This window comes from Candoia aspera, chromosome 3 (genome assembly GCF_035149785.1).
Source record: "Candoia aspera isolate rCanAsp1 chromosome 3, rCanAsp1.hap2, whole genome shotgun sequence".
Taxonomy (NCBI): domain Eukaryota; kingdom Metazoa; phylum Chordata; class Lepidosauria; order Squamata; family Boidae; genus Candoia; species Candoia aspera.
In genome coordinates this window covers 43,550,435-43,570,134 of record NC_086155.1, presented here as the reverse complement: position 1 = coordinate 43,570,134, position 19,700 = coordinate 43,550,435, and the positions used below count along the sequence as shown (strand labels likewise).

At 36.7% G+C, this 19,700-nt stretch overlaps 1 protein-coding gene across 5 annotated transcripts in view; it reads left to right on the top strand.

Annotated features, from left to right (window-relative positions):
* Positions 1-9,070, top strand: part of DYRK3 (dual specificity tyrosine phosphorylation regulated kinase 3) — a 42,240-nt gene extending 33,170 nt beyond the window's left edge. For 3 of the 5 annotated variants that reach the window (XM_063297478.1, XM_063297473.1, XM_063297474.1), the window contains exon 3: positions 5,844-9,070. In XM_063297478.1, coding sequence (XP_063153548.1) covers positions 5,844-7,415 — 1,572 coding nt within the window. In that variant the 3' untranslated portion in view covers positions 7,416-9,070. Of the gene's footprint in view, positions 1-4,523; positions 4,602-4,641; positions 4,739-5,843 lie in introns of all 5 variants that reach the window. The other 2 variants (XM_063297475.1, XM_063297476.1) reach the window with 2 other exon arrangements.
* The last annotated feature ends 10,630 nt before the right edge of the window (positions 9,071-19,700 follow it).

The following is a 19,700-nucleotide window of genomic DNA, read 5'->3' as shown; positions in this document are numbered from 1 at the left end:
TCTAACATTTGGCCTCTAATAGTCTCAACCTAATATGTCTTAATTTCTGAAGGACTAAGTTCCATTAGACTTAAGTGCAGTCCTGGCATATTTATTCAAAAGTAAGCAGTGCAGTACTGAGAAAGAAATGGTCTTCTAAGTGTGAGTTATACTGGTGTTACTTAAAATGAATGCAGGTTGAGTTAAGCGACACCCTGTGTGTGTTCTCAATTCAGTTCTCTTGGCAGCCAGCAGCTGACTCTATGGACTAAATAAATGATACGGTCCAAGAGGAAGTGTTGGAAGCAGGATGATAGGTTACTCTGAAGTCATCTGATTGAAAATGAAACCTGAAGTTAAAATTGTAATGTAGGTCAGTCTGCTAAAAGTCATTTGCCCATAATCTGTCTACGTAATGGGACGTCTGGAGAATGTAGAGAATTAAAGAAAATATATTTGAATCCTAGGAAAGTGGAAAGTGTGAGAAAGAAACTCCAAACAATTCTGCTCTGATTGTGTTCGGCAGAAGTTGAAGTAGAGAAGTGCTTTGACAGGCTTTCAAGGTTTTGTTATAGTACCCTTAAAGTACTTTCCAAGACCCTTAGTGACTCCTGTTTCTAACAATTACTTTCTCTACAGTTGTTTCTAATGATTACTTTCTAACAATTCTAACAGTAGAATTGAGCCCTCCTAAAAACCTTAAGAATGTGTGAATCCCCTTCACTGGCAATGATGTCAGAGTTATGCTGTTATAACATCAAAGATTCACTGACATATCTCCATTGTGGCATGACATCTGACTATCATAGGAACATATAAGGAAGAGTGGCTAGTTGGTATTTAACATTTAGTAAGCCAGTAGGTACCCTACCTCAGGATTTCACATATAAATATCCAGTTGAAATTGGATCAGCATCAAATGGTTAATTCTGTATATACATAATGATAATCATTTACGAATCTCGTCAAGAAAAAATTGCAAGAATGATTAAGTTGCAGCATTAAAGGATTAAATGCTCGTTTGGATTCTGGATATTTAGTCTTCTAACCTATTTTACCCTATTTTTTGTATTTAGACAGTTATTGGGAGTTGGGCGGCATACAAATTTGATAAATAAAATAAACATGAACTAAGATGATTTTAACCATATCACAAAATACTGATATTTTAAAAATTATAAATCACTAAATCAGCCCTTTTTTTACTGTTTCAAATAATTAATATAACATCTGATTAGCGATCTCTCAATAGCAATTCTTAGTCTTTTCTGTACTGCTATTTTCAAACATTAATCACATAGGAAATAGAATATAGAATGGCTACTGCAGATATTTGGCCCCCTCCCATTCTAGTATAGTTAACTTTGTGTCATGTAATCATTTACAACTGGTCACAAGAGATACATGGCTACACACACACAAACACACACACACACACAAAGGGGAACTCTTAATGGTCAAAGGAAGGTAAGCTTTCTGCTGAGGAATGAAAAGCAGTCCACTTGATGATTGCTAGCCTAAGCATTGTGATTGCTTCTGCAGCTAGGGGGATCACAAATTGGTTAAGTTGAGCAGAAAAAAAAATTGGGGTACTTAGATTTCTACTGTTACTTGCTCCTGTGGTTAGTACTGCCTACAATCCATTCTGCAACAGGAGAAGAATAAGAACTAAAGAATATTAGAAGAGTATCTAAGTAGCAGTATACTCACTTGCTTATGAACACCACTGAGCATCTCAGTCTGTGAAATAGACATTGTAGCTCTTGATTACGGCAAATTGTTATCTTTGTATGTCTCAGACTTTCCACAGGTAAACCTCCAACAGTGCTGCCAATGCCATGTGAATTAATTAAGCCTATAGCAGAAGTATTGTGGTGGAACCATTTCCAGGGCCTGCTACACTATTATATGGCATGCAGATAAATGTTGCTGGCACTGAAAGATTGCAGTTCCGTCCATGTTATTTTTTTTCCCCCAAAACCCACTCTGTTTTTGATGCTGTTTGTCACAGCTGTTTTCTTTGTTACTTGCAGTGAACAAATAGAGCATGAGTGAGACAGTCATTCATTTCTTAACTCAGTGGTCTCAGGATGGGTTTTTGAATGGAATAAGGGCATAGACTTCTTTGCCACCAAGTTCAGGGTCTGCAATTCTTATGGCCCATTGCATAAGTTCGTCTGTAAGACATGAACAATTCTACTACGTTAGGATCCTTAAGACTATAAGAAGCTACTTAAGTTAAATAGATGAATTGCCCAGCATAGTATAAAGTAGCTTCTTACGGTCCTAAGAATGAATTGCCTGACATAGTATAAATCTTAAGACCATAAGAAGCTACTTTATACTATGCTGGGCAATTCATCTATTTAACTCAGTATTCCCTACATTGCCTTACCATGTAGGAGCTTGAACTACCTAAAAATACCAGGAATTGAATTTGAAGACTTTTCTGCACAAGTCTGTAACCCTTCTTTTTCTCCACACAAGTCTCTTGGATCTGGCCTAGATTTTGTTCCAGATGTAGATAGCTGGAGAAAGATATATGCCATGCCTAGTCCTATTGGCTTCCTACCTGCCCCACCATTGCCACTGCTTTCTCATATCCATTTTCTATCCCAACATTCTGTGTTTTAAATTGGGAAATTCTGTTGTACTGCCGATTATTTACATTCAATTAAAAGGATGCATTTATTATAGGATGTTTTTCTCATCTTTCCATTCTAAGTGTGGGGAAGGTTACCGGTATATGTTATAAAAATACAAGAAAATATGACTAAAATCATAGTCTTCTAATAAAACAAGCTAAGTAATGTTACATCAAGACCACAAGAAACAAAGTCTTAAAAGATCAAACAGAAGGTAAACCTGGCATGCTCACTTAACCAAAAAAAAAAAACCAGATGAGAAGATTCAAAGCAAACTTCTCAGAGTTCTGTTATCTCAGTGCTACAGAAAAGGATCTTTTTTTGTTCCACACTAGTGCATCTTACCCAAACATCAGGTATACAGGAAGTCTTCTCCAGCTGCTCAGGGAGGGAGGTGGTAGCATCTGTATGCAAGTTGGGGGGTGTTTAGAGCTTTAAAGAAATAGTGAAAATGAAGAGACAAAGAAACTAAAACAAATTTGGATGATACTATTGATTTCAGTGAGTAACCTTATGGTTGCATTATTGACAAGGTATAATTACTGGTGGTCACATTAGTATTATCTATATGTAGTGATATAAAGAGGCCTGAATCTGTATGTGTCAGGCTTTATAATCCAGGCTTCTTAAGTCTGTATAATATTGGCTCACTAGAGGACATTGAGGTTGTCTTGTTTATGATGGGAAGCAAACATCACTGAGAAATCTGCTACTTACCACATACATGGATTAATTTTCTCTATACATGGGCAGTATGAGAAGCTCATCTGCATGTCCTATTGTTTGTATCAGGTAGTCCTCGGGTTACAACCACTCATTCAGTGACTATTCAAAGTTACAACGGTGCTGAAACAAGGGGGACTTACGACCAGTCCTCAAAGTTGCTGCCATCACAGCACCCCAGTGGTCAGTCACATGATTGTGGTTTGAACACTTGACAACTGGCTCACAATTACGACAGTTGCAATATCCCACGCTCATGTGATCACCATTTGCAACCTTCCCTGCTGGCTTCCCTCAAGCAAAGTCAATGAGGAAGCCAGCAGGAGGTTGCAAGTCACTCCCACTTTTTCTCTCACCCACACTCCAAAGCACCTGCGTGCGGCACCTGCCTACCTGCCTGCGCTCCATAGCCATTGGAGGACTAAGTATCTGTCATTTTCTTTGGAAATCTTCTGGATTTCAGAGTCATTAAGCACATTTTTTTTCTGGCAATTGGCTTATCTTTTTGTCTTGCATATGAAAACTAGAAACTTGCTTTTTATTATAAAAGATAAATGGTTGTATACAATTTTTATGGAGTGTAGCTTGGAGGCTGGATTTTCCACTACACAAAGAACAGATGTGAAAAATGCTTCTCATTTTATTTCTAAAATAGTTCAGTCTAAGGCATCATACTGGCTAGAATGTATACAGCCCCAAAGTTATCCCCTTGTGAGTCAATTTCTAGCAACTCTGCTTTCATTTTATATCTATCCAGTAACAGAATATCTTCTTTCATTGCCAATTGTTTCTTCATTATTCTGTGTTACTTCAGAGTAAATATAAATATATTACTAATGTAAATATAAATATATTATTAATGTTTAACTTCAGACTTTTTTTCCAGTTTATATTGTACTGAAATATTTTATGTGGGACAAAATTACAGTTCAGATTCATTTCCTGTTGCACTCCCTGTGTTGCTATTCTCTTTTTTCCTCCACCATTATCTGCAAAATGAAAAGAATGTGTCTAGAATTCTTTTGTCCACTAGAAGATCAGATGTTTCTGAAAATAGGCATTCTCTTTGAAACCTGGTTGTTCGAAATGAATAAAGAATTGCTGATACTTGGATTAATGTGCTGGGAGGGGTCATATTATTCAGAATTTTATACATTCCTCTTTCTTTCTCCTCAGTTCAGCCATAAGATACTGAAGAATCTGTTAATAAAATGCTAATTCTCTGGATCATATTTTCTGTGACTTCTAGGAAAGGTGTGTGTCTCAAAATATACTGTCTATATTTTCCAAACAGATATAGCAGTTAAGCAGTAAAATACAGATCTTGGTGTCCTGAAACTGCATTTTCTGAACCAATGTCGTAACTGTGTTTTGGCATTTCATTGAAAAAGGTATACAAATAACTTTTCACAAGAGTTATCAATTTGCTGTTTTGGTGGAGTAATAATTTGCTGTGGAAATGGAACAAGATAGCTTCATTTGTTGGCCCCAAAGACATATTTTTAAAGAAATAAAAGCTGCTATTTAGTTGCAAGGGCTGGTGTCATTATTTTGAGATTTAAGGCTAAAATAGAAGATGTCTTAGCACTTCTTACAATTGTTTTATAATATAGCACAGTACCTTGCAGCTTTGTTGCAGAATCAGTGAAGTATGTCAGACTTACGCTGGTCTGCTTTGTGGACCTCAAGATACTTTTAACCCAAATCCTGTAAGAGTGGCTCGTTCATTCATTCATTCATTCATTGCTCTTTTGAAGTGGCTACTCTGCACCAAAGCAATAGGGCAATGCTTTGCTTCATGGCATTGCTTTGAAGCCTATTATGCACATTGCCTTTACTGAAATAGAATTTGAAATGAGTCTCCAAATGTTACAGTTGTTTCAAATAAAAAAATCATTTTTAATGTTTTCTGACTACTTTTGATTTGCAGTTTTGCAGGGAAAATCTTTAGTTCCATGTTTGCATAGGATAGCAAAACTCTTTGCAGGGCTCAAAAATAAGTTAGAATTCTAGTAGTAATACAAAACAGACAAATGTGCTTTCATGCAACTGCAGATAAAAGGTGAATGAGAGGTGGGAATGCACTAATTTGAGAGCAGTATGGAATTACTGGTCACCAAATTATTCACTAATTCTATCTTAACCCTTTTGGAAAGGTTTCAGTCATGATCTGCTGCTGTTTATCTGCATGCTTATTGTGATCTGCTACATTTTTGCTTTCCTGTAATTTGCTATTTTTGGTTCCAAGCTAGTAAAACCATAATTTACAGGTTATTGGTTGCTTCAGGCTACGCTTTCATTACATGCTGCTATGCTGATTGAGGAGTAGATGTTGCAGAACTATTTTATATGCATGCTAATGTAAAATTTACTACATCAAGTTTATGTAAACAGTATATTTCTACATATTCCCTCTGAAGTTAAATGACTGTTGCTTTTTCCCAAATGTTAAATTTATGTTGAATTCTAAGGACTTCCTCTGTTTCATCCCTAAAGGTAACTACTAACTCAATCACAATGAAGGATCATCCTTTGACTGGGAGCCAAGTCAAAGTTGAGCAATTATTTGAAGACTCTGGAAATAGAAGGAGCAGTACTCTGCAGTCCTCTGGAATAAATGGCTCTGAAAGGTCATTTCCAACTCCAGCAAAAGATAAAAGCACTGATAGTATATGCACCATCAAAAATAGTGGCAGCTCAATAAAAGCACAGAAAGCTGGTTGTCAGTCTGCAGAGCAAGCGCTGAAGCAATATAAGCAGCAGCTAACAGCCTACGAGCAACAAGAAATACTTAATTTTCCTGAAATCTATTTTGTGGGCCCAAGTGCAAAGAAAAGACAAGGAGTCATTGGTGGCCCAAACAATGGTGGATATGATGATGAGCAAGGCAGCTACATTCATGTACCTCATGACCATCTTGCCTACCGATATGAAGTACTTAAAATAATTGGGAAAGGCAGCTTTGGCCAAGTAGCTAAAGTGTTTGATCACAAACACCACCAACATTTGGCTCTAAAGATGGTACGCAACGAGAAACGATTTCACCGGCAAGCGGCAGAAGAAATACGCATCCTGGAACATCTCAAAAAGCAAGATAAAACTGGCAGCATGAACGTTATTCACATGCTAGAAAGTTTTACCTTTCGAAATCACATATGTATGACTTTTGAGCTCTTGAGCATGAATCTGTATGAGCTGATCAAAAGAAATAAGTTTCAAGGCTTCAGTGTGCAGCTTGTACGTAAATTCGCCCACTCAATATTGCAATGTCTGGAGGGGCTTTACAGAAACAAAATTATACATTGTGACTTAAAACCTGAAAATATTCTTCTAAAACAGCAAGGGCGGAGTGGAATCAAAGTAATTGATTTTGGATCTAGCTGTTTTGAGCACCAAAGAGTTTATACTTACATCCAGTCTCGGTTTTACAGAGCCCCAGAAGTTATCCTGGGAAGCCGCTATGGGATGCCCATTGATATGTGGAGTTTTGGTTGTATTCTTGTGGAACTTCTGACTGGTTATCCTTTGTTTCCAGGAGAGGATGAGAGTGATCAACTAGCTTGTATGATGGAGCTCCTTGGAATGCCCCCACAGAAATTGCTAGACCAATCCAAGCGAGCCAAAAACTTCATCAATTCGAAAGGTCATCCTCGCTATTGCTCTGTAACAACACAAGCAGATGGGAAAGTCACTCTTAATGGTAGCAGATCACGAAGGGGTAAAATGCGCGGTGCTCCAGGCAACAAGGACTGGATCACAGCATTAAAAGGCTGTGATGACCCTTTGTTTATAGAGTTCTTAAAAGAATGTCTTAATTGGGATCCTTCTGCACGGATGACTCCTAGCCAAGCTTTAAGACATCCTTGGATTTGTAAGCGAGTACCTAAGCCTCCCAGTGTGGATAAAAGTTCAGGCAAACGGATTGCTCACTATACAAGCTCTTTCCCAGGGATAGGTTCCAGATTACCCCCAGTTGTTGGGGTAGCAAACAAACTGAGAGCTAATCTAATGTCTGATTCAAATGCCAATATACCTCTATGTACCGTGCTACCAAAATTGGTCAGCTAATAGAGAATTTCATATTCCCAGAGTACATATACTGTGTTTGTTATTATCTCCTTGAAACACAAAGACATAAGTGTAGGGGGTCTGGGGAAAAAAATTATTGAAGGCTGAATCTTGTGTAAAAAAAAAAACTGAATGAAAACATAAACATTTTAAGGGCTATAATTATTTAATCAAATTGTTTCAGCTAGAATGGGATGCTTGTATTACTTCTGATAAGTCAATGCATTTGTTTTATTCAATGAGATCACATGCTGTATAACAGATTTTAGAACAACATTCTAATAAACCTCAAAATAACTTCTTATGCAGAGAGTCAATGATAACCAGACAATTGGGTGCAAAGTGGTTTAAAGATAAATTGCATTTGATAGTGAATTCCTTACAGAATGATGGTCAAAAAGCACAAGTTCTTAAGTTTTTTGTTCTCTAGGAGTTATTGTAGTAATTTCTACATATAACTACAAGATTTCTGAGTTTGCGAAAATCAATTTGCGGACTTTCCTTCAAATTGCTTGCAGACAAGCACCTTGAAAAAAGTGGGTGGTGAGCTGGAGCTATGAAGATACTAGTTTTTGGACTCTCATTTTAATGGTTTTAGTTCTTCATTCCAACATTTTAAATTGAATTTATTGATCACATATGGAGATAAAAATATTTCTGAGAAAATTTCTTGTCTGTTAAAGTAAGTTGCTTTTAATTTTAGTAAAGGATAAACTCTGAGGAAGATGCTGTTTTCACGTCTCAACCTCAATTAGATGCAGAAAGATGGTGTTTCAAATATTTTGTACAGGAAAATGTAACAGGCAGCATCTGGATACTGGAAAATAAAGTAGATGTATTTTACTAGTGCATGTGAGCTTGGGTCTTGGTTTTCCCATTCAAGGTCTTGATTATAAACCCTTGATCTTTAGCAAAGCACAAAACAGTATTACATAGCCCTGAAGTACAGTTTGGGTATACGGTGCTGGATCTCTCTGTATTATTGGTATCCATTTGCATTGGATGTTCACCAATCAGTTGAAGATTAACTGTTTAAATTCCATTTCCCATGTTGGATGCATTCTGTGTGACTGTTAATAATTTCGTAGAACAGCTAATTACTGAGAAATTAATTTGCTTCCTCTTGTTTTTGTGTTAGCTGTATTTACTCTCACGAGTTAATATCACAAGTGCTAGTTTATATCATGCTGTTTATTCAGATTGCAATGCAATTTCTGTACATGTGTGTTAATAATAGTCCTGCATAACTAGGAAAATGTGAAGAGTCTTCAAGAATGGAGATTTTATAGATGCCGCCAATTATTCAGAACCAGAAAGCTGTACTGCATTTACATATAAATTATTCTGATTCCAAATAAATACCTTAATTTCCTTGTTTCAGGTAGTTGGGCTGTAATGCAATCTGCATAGCCATTTAAGATTATTTGATATTAAGAATTCTGTCTTAACAGTAATAATGATCACAGCACAGGCTTTTTAGATTGTCAACATCCTCAAGGCAATTCAGACAAAAATAATTTATTGTGGTAGCAGACATTGAGTGTATAAAGCGTTGCACATATCTTCTCAGAGATAAGTCCCAATGAACTCAGTGGGATTTGCTCCCAAATTCATTTGTATAGCACAGTTTAAAGGAACCTTCTACTTGAATAGTTTTTTTAATATCCTTAGAAAAAAGTATTTCTCTTACTGAGAAATGCCATGTGTATTACATTGTTTGTGTTGTTTTTATTTTTAAAGTGCATGGTTTAATATGACATAAAGAAATACGACATTAATATTGCAGGTAAGGAAACAATTCACTCTCACCTTGGTAAAATAATCTTTAAAAGCATTATTTATTTTATTGTAAAAACATTTTAATGTTTACTACATTTGTATACCATTCCATTAGCTGAGGAATTTGGGGCAGTTTGCAAATAAAGACTAAAATCATGAAGTAAACAGGTATAATAAAACATAATGTAAAATTTTTAAACTTGATTTTAGTTGCATATTTATAGCTCATTGCATTTGTCATCCTTTGTATAAAATACAGTAAATTTCAACAAAAAAACCTACAAGCTATACTGAAATATCTGCAGTATGCCATAGCTTGTTACTATTTTTTATAGCGTTGAGTAATACTGAATCCTACAGGTAAAAGTCACCATTAATAAAATCCAGGTCATTTGGGGAAATGAAATACATACTTGATTAAATGCTTATCAGATAGGTTTCATAGTAAACAGTTTTCTCTCTTTAATTACTATCTTTAAACTTTTTAAAAAGGGCATCCCCACTCTTGTTTTTTTGGCTGAAAAGGCTCCTCCATGATAATTCCTGCTAATTCCAGAAGAACAAGCCAAAAACTGATTGTATATCCAGAGCTTTGTGTTAAAAGATTAGCAACAAATTACCCTTGCCTGAAATAGTTTGTTATGGGAACAAAAATCTTTAATGAATTATTTGCACCATTTCATCACCTGTAACAGGTATAAAACAAGATGTTTTCTATGAAAGAATGGTATGACCTTTTGAACAAAGAGTTCAGTTTTTCTGAAATAATTTGGCTTTTTACCATTCCTATTAAGAAAGGAAGTTAATAACATTACAAACTTTAGATGTAGGGTACTTTTAGGTGAGGCTATTGTGATACAGTTGTGGAATTTTATGAGTTCAGGAATAAAATCCTAGAGTAGTATCTTTTTTCCATTCTGTAAAATGGCTGTTAAGGAAACTGCAATAGCAGCACATTGGCTTATGTAGCATTAGGCACTGGTCAGTGATATTCTGCAACTATAAGAAGACTGGGTTTACTGTCTGATTCTATGCCAAAAAGTTTTCTAATTTGAAATAATTTTTATCTAAATTGTGTATTTTAATGTGGGAACTAAATCTGTTCAGTCCTATGGAAATACTCTAGCCCAGAGATATTAACTGAAACCTCAGTGTTTTCCTGAAAGAAAATATCAATACAGTATAGTTAATCGAAGTGAAATTTTCTTTTGCCTTGGTTGTACAAAAGTCTAATAATCTTAATAATATCTTGCATTGTCTCTTCAAACCTCTTATTCCCAAAGCAATGTCCTCAGTTCCTGTACAATAACCAAGAAAGTGATTATGTACATATAAAGGAATAGGCAACTTAATGTTCTTCAGAAGTTCTGGACTACAGTTTCCATATAATTTTTGATCTTTGACTATGCTGACTGATTTATGGAACTTGTAGATCAAAACATCTGGAGAACATGAGATTTCCTACCCTTATTTGCACACAAGAATTGCAGGGCGCTCTGTTGGAACTAGCTTAAGCTAATTTGTGGAACAGCTGAATGTTCTTGTGCCTTCTTTTACTCATCTACATCTATTTCCATGCAACATATTCAGGAGTTATAGTAAGTTCCAAAGTGGCCACTAAAGTTGGTCTGGAACACTTACAAATTAGATTTGTATTTTATTTTGAATGCTATGACAATGCAATAATGTGTTGCAAGTTAATGAGTGCTAAACTGCATGATAACTTGGAATGATGTGTGTGAAGGAACATATTCAAAAGTTAGAGTCTAAATGTATATAAATGCAATGGAAAAACTGCTCAAACTTAAGATTTTTTTAAAAAATAAAATGTTTTCTTTTTTAGACTCAAGCTGTGTGCACTTCTAGAAAATGTCTACTGTTTGGCATTCAGGTATAGAGAAACAGCTGTAAACTATGAGAAATCAAAATTCACTTATTAAAACTTTTCTCTTGAATGTGCATTGAGGAACATTACGATAACAGTATGTTTAATTGAAAGTAAGTAATTGTGTGTTTAAAATCACAAGGCAAGAACTGAAGCTGGCATTGGGATTCAGCATGTTGGGACTCACTCATTTTTAAAGCCAGGCTTTAGTATGAGTGCCACGAGTGGACTAAAGTTAAGAATGAGCTTTACTAATAGTAACATAGGAAACTTGTGGTGGATAGCAAAATTTTCTAGTTTTGCAACAGCTAAAGCCCAAACCCCATTGGATTGCTGATTGTGAGAAAACCAGAAGTGGGTTCTGATGGGAAAGGATTGTGAACTTGGTTTTGGTACTGGTAAAGTATTGGCTATGCATATGCACATTTCCCCTTAATTATTAAGGTCTACCTTCCTGAGCCATTATTTTGACTCAGCTTTTTGCTGATGGATCTGAGTTTTAGTACAATACAAATTAAGACTCCACAAGCTTGTAGTTAAGAAGTTTTCCCCTTCTAAAATTGGCAAAAATGAACTTAACAGTGTAACCAACCCTGAAAAGCTAAGAGAAAGTTAAGGCCCAGTAAATTGCAAAGATTTCGAGTGAAGCTTTGATGCTCTGAGCTCGGTAGGTTTCTACCAATGTTTAGCAGTCCAGTAGCAGAATGAATACTGTATTGAACAACTGCACATATATAACCTTTGGATAATGTACAGGTACACACAGTACATGTTTTCTTGATGCTATATTTGGAGCCCAGCCTTTTAATGTACAAGGCTGTGATGAAAACCATTTATGTGCATTAAGAATTTTGACTGAGTTTGCACATTTTGTAATTTAGCATGCATGTACCTAGCCCTTTTGGCTCATAAACTATGTTTTATCACTTAGCATGTTGGGTAATGTCAGCCAATTTTAATTTGAGCATGGTTTGTGAATCCAATTTTTGAGTTCCATCCAATTTCAGTTTCATGTGTCCAAACAAATTTATTTACTGCACAGTACATGCTAATGTTTCTATGCCATTCTTCTCCCTATGCTCATGATTAAGATTTTAAATAAATTTTCAGTGCAAGATGAGTGTGCATGTAAAAGAAATCTAAGAAAACTGAAGTGCATGCTCAGTAAATTGGCCAGATCAAAGATATGAACCAGCCACCATTTTATGCCTATTTATATTCCTTGATGTGGCAAGAAATGACATTGAAACAGATAGGTTAACATTAATAGATATTAATGAGTTATGATAGATTTCTGATGCCAGATAATTAGCATTTTGTATCTGTGATGCCACTGGTAATAATTCTCCTCCATCTTTGGCCACTTTTTATTTCACTGTATTATCTACAGATTGCTTCTTGTAAATTTTTTTTTAAAAGAATCCATGCTATAATTTCAGGTTATGGCAGCTAAATGTGAGTTTGTCAAAGCTGTGGAATTGGAAATCTTACATAGCATTCTTTGCTGTCACTCTTCAACTTTAAGTTGCAGAAACCTGGAATGCTTTTAAAAAACAAAAATCACTGCCCTGGAAAGGAAAACCTAGCAAGAATCAATCAGCAGATTTTTCTCTGTATCAATGCCTATGTCTTGGTACAGTAGCTTACTCAATGAGACAGTTGCATATTTTGAAGCTAAAGTTACATGCTGTAAAGAAAGCCTTCGCAGCTGTAAAATACAAGATGATACTTGGGAGATTTGTGGAGAAACATTTAATCATCATTTAAGTCAGTCACTGCCAATAGCAATTAATGTAACCCCTTGGGGCACTTAATGGATTTCTGGATAAAATGGGAAGCATGACATTTGTGTATCTGGCAATAGATACATTGGAATGTCTCCCCTCCAGTGATAAACTCCCTTGTGGCACTGTAGCAGTGTAGTTTTCCTTGAGTTAATAAGTCTTTTGTTTCAGAAGTAGCAGAATGGTTCCAACCTGGAAGAAGCATCAGGAAGGTTTCTTTACACGTTGGGTTTTCCTTTTGAATGTTGAGTGAGAAAAATGAAGGTCTTTGCACTGGAGACAAATAGGTTTTGTTAATAGCATTGACTGGCTACAGTAACATTTCCCCATCTTCATAGAACTTCTTCCAACTGTATTACTGGAGGATTTGCTATCTTGGGTAAGAAGGAAGCTTTTATTGAAGTAATAGAGAAATAGTTATTCATATGTGATGCTGGACAAATTCTATGAAGATGCCTTTGTTCTAAAGGCATGCAATTTGCTAATGAACACAAAGTAGTCAATGGAAGAAGTGGAAGGAAATGGAAGCAGAGGAGTATGTGATGCTTTTTGCTATGTGTATATTGGTGGAGAACCAAACTACCCTTGACATTAACCTCGTTAAGCCTGTCAGATACCACAATATAGACAAGGATTAAACCTTCCATTACACTGTATTCCTGATGAAAATGGTGAGCTTTTTTTTTTTGACAGATTCCCTTTTTTTCAGTCAATGTTTAGCATGTGCAAAATATTTTAGCCCATCTTCTAAGCTTTAGGGGCACAGAGCACTGATTAAACTTCTGACAGCCCTAGGCAATCTGCCATCAGCATTAAGGAAGTCCTGCACCAAGATCAGCAGTTCTGCACTCCAATCTAGATTCCTGATGTATACTTTAAATCACTCACAGACCTTACAGTAGGTTAATAATGCAATCCTGTGTGTTCCTCTTCATTTTCCTCAGTGAGGCTCTCTCCCAGGTCAATGTGTATTGTATAGGGGAACATCTACTGCATGCTTCTGAAGGAATGACTATAGTACAACAATCTCTTGAGTAAACACGTTTATGATTACATAGTGCAGAATTCAGATGAAAATTATAACCATAGGAGAGTTCCTCTTATAAGTATCTTCTGTATTCCTGCATTCTGATTCTCAGCTTTTGAGCCTGGTGATAGCTTGAAGGATAATTGTGCCTTATTTGATGTTGCAGAAAAGTGAGGCAGCCTAGTGCTGGGCATGCATATCCAAAGTACTGTAGCAATTTGGGGCATTTTGGTGCTAGAATGCCAAATTCCATGAGCAATTTTATTAAATAAAGTACACAATTAGTTTGTGTGAAGGGGATCATTTGAGCTTTCTTGTATGTTGCAAGTCATTATTAGGAAGTCATAGGTTTCTGTCTAATGCGCCTGCCTGTAATGTACTGTGTTTGTCAGTCAGTTACATAGAAGAATCTATGCACGTATTCCATGGAGGAATCCATTTCCCATCAGTGCAAAACATGAAGAAGAGGTTGGAGTTGGGTTGAAGATTGGATGAATAACACAACTGTTCTGTTGTGCTTTCAACCATTTTTTAGTCTTATATTAAAAAAAACAAGCCAGTTTGCACAAGAAGGCCTCCAGCACTGGCTCTTAGCCATTATAGTGGTGTTTCTCAACCTTGGCAGCTTTCAGATGTGTGGACTACAACCCCCAGAATTCCCCATGGCTGGCTGGGGAATTCTGGGAGTTGAAGTTCACACATCTGAAAGCTGCCAAGGTTGAGAAACACTGCATTATAGGATGGATGAATCTGTAACCTGGGTGGCAGGGAGGGGTGTTGCTTTAACAGTTGGTGTCATGAATGATACAGAAAGTTCACTGCTAAGAGAAACCTGTGATTTTAAGTTTTTGTATCTTTTAAAAGTCATCCTGAATCACCACAGGGTGTTGATGATCAGTAATGTAAATACTAGAAGGTTATCAAACCAAAAGGTGGTCTGTATATCAGCTTGTCTGTAAATGGCACCCAAGCAATGGAGTAAAAATGGTATGCTGTGGAAAAGGTGGTGGTGGAAAAGTTGTAGAGTGTCATAGGCATATCATGTGATCTCCCTTCATTGTTCTTGAAGTGCCTATGGTGGTTAACAATCTCCAAAGCAGATCTAATGCATTGTTGTGCAGTTCATTTATTCTTATCTAAAATGAATAGGTGCATCATTTTATCCCTTAGAGTCACTGATTTGGTGGAGGTGTGGTACTGAACGCCTTTCTTTGCCATGATTTTCTCATATTCAGTGCTCTCTCCTGACACACCTTTTAGGAAAGCTTCCTTATTGTTGATTGGGTGAGGCCTTCTAATCATTAAAGTAATTAATGGATGTCAGTTAACGAGTTTCTTTTTTTGAAAAAATATGTCAAAATGTTTGGGGAAAATTGGATGCTTAAGATTGGGACGTAGTTTGCAAGATGTTTCTATGGTACCCTGGAATTGAAAACCCAGATACTTAATCTAGAATGATGGTTTTGAAAACCCAGATACTTAATCTTTTAATCTAGAATGAATTATATATGGATGGATGGATGGATGGATGGATACACACACACATACATATATAGATATATAGATATATACACCCCTCTGTGTGTGTGTATGGCTTCAAGTCAGTATTGACTCCTGGCAGCTGCCTGGACAAGTCCCTGCAGTTTTCTTGGCAAGGTTTTTCAGAAGTGGTTTGCCATTGCCTCCTTCCTAGGGCTGAGAAAAAATGACTGGTTCAAGGTCATCCAGCTGACCTTGTGCCTAAGGCAGGACTAGAACTCAAAGACTCCCAGTTTCTAGCCTGGTGCCTTAACCACTACACCAAGCTGACTCTCTGGGTGTATTTGCTTAATTTGAATATTATTTTTTTAGTTACAAAATGTGTGGTCAAGTTGTTTTGACAAATTGATTACATTTACCTGCTGTATGCCTACTTGGTCTGGGTGCAGATGTGGTGAAAGACTAGAATAGTAAACATTAAGGCAATGACAGCAGAACTACCAAGGATGTGTCCAGTTGGAGATGCTTTGTGTTTTAGTATCTAATTGCAAACCAACCTTATTAAGTAAATTCTACCATTTTATTACCATGAATATCTGAAGGAGGAGATCAGTTTTGAAGGGCATAACAAAGAAGCCAAGGTATAAACTGGCATTAGAATAATTAATCCTAGACTTCATTTCAAGAGTCAGAGACTCCAATAGAAAACTAGAGGTGAATAAATCTCTATTCAGAAACAAAATATATATTCTGCCAACGGGTGTTGCTTTTTTCTGTTACTGAGCTGTTTAAAACAGCTGCTACTTCCTCCTTTACTCTCCTTCTAACTTCACTCTGGCTTGGAAATAGCCTTGTGTCAGTTTGCCCTTTCGTGCTCATTATAATTAGTTATGTGGATTATCACTCAGCCTAAATACAGTCTAGAGCAAGCTCTTGGTCGCAGGCATATGGTCAGGTCAGACGATCTTGGAAGACTGCATTTTGTTTCCTGTAGAGAAGAAGGGAGGGGAGAGGATAGAAATAGAGGATTGTTTTCAAATGTGTCATAGCACTTCATGGATATTCCTAGTAATCATTTTTATGTCCATCCTCTTGCTTTAGTTATTTTTGGCAAGTTCCTAATGGTTCCCATATGTTTTTTTTTTTCTTTTATGAATGTATGTATGGCTTTGGCTGCTAAATGTTAGAAGCTATTGTGGATGTCTCAAATCTTTGCTCAGTTGTTTATGTTACAAAGATCCCAGGAGGAATTCACAAGAAACATCACCACACAAGACTGGCTTCAAGAGTACAGCAGAGACTGTAAAAGAAACAAATATCTTTATCCTCTAATCTAGTATTTCTCAAACTTAGCAACTTGTAAGTTGTGTGGACTTCAACTCCCAAAATTCCCAGAATTCCCCATGCTGGCTGGGGAATTCTGGGAATTGAAGTCCGCACAGCTTAAAATTGCCAAGGTTGAGAAACACTGCTTTAACCTAATATATTTGTCCTTTACATGCTTTGAGCTAAATGTTAGATATAAACTGATTCCCTAACCTTCTGAACTTAGTCTCTCAAAATGTTTTGTTTGTAGATGAACTCTATACTGTTCCCAGTAATGTTATCACTAAGTCCAAGACAATGAATAAAATGTGTAAAAATAATAGATTTCCCCAAGGTCAGACCTTTTACCAAAGGACAGTGATGCAGTCATTATAATAGGGGGGGGGGGAGAGATCTGAGGGGATTCCAGACATTACTACCTGGTTAGTTAGTTTATTTATTTATTTAATTTCTATCCTGCCTTTTTTATTTTTATAAATAACTCAAGGTGGCGAACATACCTAATACTCCTTCCTCTTCCTATTTTCCCCACAACAACCACCCTGTGAGGTGAGTTGGGCTGAGAGGGAGCGACTGGCCCAAGGTCACCCAGCCGGCTCTCAGGCCTAAGGCGGGACTGGAACTCTCAGTCTCCTGGTTTCTAGCCCGTTGCCTTAACCTTAACATCTGTTCTGGGTAAGCTAGTGAAAAGCATCATGAAAGGCAAAATTATGAAGTATATAAAACAGGATGCATATTCTTTTCCAAGCAGAAGGCCACAGTTGGCTTTTGAGTGACATACTGATGACCATCCTTAAAAAAAAAAGGCCGAATACAAGCAAAAGGAAAGTGGATAGTGTCATGATATAACTAAATTTTATGTTATTTAAATTTTATTAACATTAAAATTAGAGCTAATATGATTATTTCCTACATATTTAGTAATTTTCCCCTTCTGTCATGTGCATATTTTGTATAGAATTACAAAGCTTTTCAGGTACCAAAAAATCAAGCAATTTTGTGTAATAGAACAGATGCCCTTTTTTAATCATAAAAAAAGAGAAAAAGCTGGTATCACAAAATCTCCCAATCTCAAAATATTTCAGCACTCTTGCTTCAAAATCTCACAAGAATTTTGAATTAACTCATTCAAAATTGAGAGAAATTTAGATTGTTATCGCCCTCTGTTTTGTTTCAAATGGATGAGAACTGGGTAGTGGTAGCTACTGACACTAGCATTTTCCTATACATTTTTGTAAGTCTAATGGATTCCTCATCACCACAGACTTCCAAGCATGAAAGAGGGAAGGGAATGATCAGAATAAATTATTAATTTCATTGTTACATTTGGAATCACCTATCTCCCTTGCACTGGTATAGTAAATTTTTAGGCATGTGTGTTTAGAATATTTTGAAAGTGAGCATGTGATCCTTTCTAACAGCACCACAGCTTAATAATTATTCATCTTCCGTGGCCATGACAACAGGGTCAGTAGAAGCAATGTACTAAGTGCATTGTGCCATCTATTAAGATCTTGTTTTGTTTCTTGCTAAGTGCCAATTCCAGATTTGGAAACATGGAGGCTTGCTTGCAGAGTTACCATATATGGTGACTAGGGTTATCTCCCACCCAGTGCTGTTATTTTGGCAATTCAAAAGTGTTTTTAGGTGCTCTTGCTCCCATCTGAAAACAGCTTCAGTCATTCCAATCTATACAATTTTTTCTAAGGGTTTGCATGTCAGGCAGTCTCTCTCATTTCTTAACATGCCTGTTCTCTAAATAGACATTCTCTTAGTTTGTCTGGTTGCGTTCCTTCCTTTAAGAACTTCGTCAAGCTGTTTGTTTTCCCTTAGACCCCATTTTGCACAAATAGACCATTTGATATTCTGTAAAATATTGCTAAATTGCTTTATTGCGATCACCGAGTTTATTTTCACATTGCAGCTTTCTAATTTTGATTTCTTTTCATATCCCAAGTTCTGTTATAGAGCAGACTTTGAATGTGGGCACACCTATAGTATGTTCAGATCTTTGGCTTTTTATTTAAGTTTCCTTTGCTGTTGGGAAAGCCCCGTGTCTGCCGTGCTACCAATCACAGTACATTTCTTCATTAGCTGGATTCCTTAAAAACTTTATCATGCAGCTCTTCCCAAACTGACATTCTCCACATATGTTGAGGAAGCAGTTCACAAAATTTCTAGCCAACATGGCAGAAGAACTAAGAATTCTGGGAGGTGGAGTCTGAAGGGCATGCCTGAAAGGCCCCAAGCAAATCCTACATATCTCCTGGAATCTCTGAGGCTGAAGTTGCTTTGTCATTAGCCTTAAGTTGGCATTCACATTATTTGAAAGAAGAATGTGATGTCAAGTCAGCTCAAACAAGGTATGGGCACTTCTATATTACCCAGAGGGACCAGGGTGAGTCCCATCTTTTGAGGGAAATGGGTGGTGATGAAATTTGATAAACAACCTCTATTGTGAAATTTAATTAATTAATAAATAACCTCTATTTTCATTCCCCAATCCTCCCACAGCAGTTTGAAATGGATTTCCAATTGACTTCACTGCTGCCAACACTGAAATGCAGGGAACATGCTGCCAGTGAGTCATAAGCAATCACTGCTGCCTCTGGCTGATCAATGGGAAAGCATAAAAAAATTATTCAATTGGTGCCCTGGGCTTTGAGCTTTCATGGGTCAAAGAGAGACAGAAATCCCCACTCCATGAAAAAAAGAAGGGGAGGGGATTAATGGCTAGTCTATATTCACCTTCATCAACACCCCATGCATGGCAGATATGATCAGAAGTTATGCAAAGGATGGTAGTTTGTTTTAAAAACATTAAAGTGAGGAAAATTTAAGCCATTTAAGATTTTCTGTCATTACTGCACTGCATAAAAAAGCACCTGAAGGTGTAATGATATGAGTTCTGCCACCAGGTTTTTCCCAGTGTCTTGAACCATGTTGACATGCTGCTATGGTAGCTTAAGTGGGGGGTTAGGATAAGTCTTAAACAGTGCAGACAG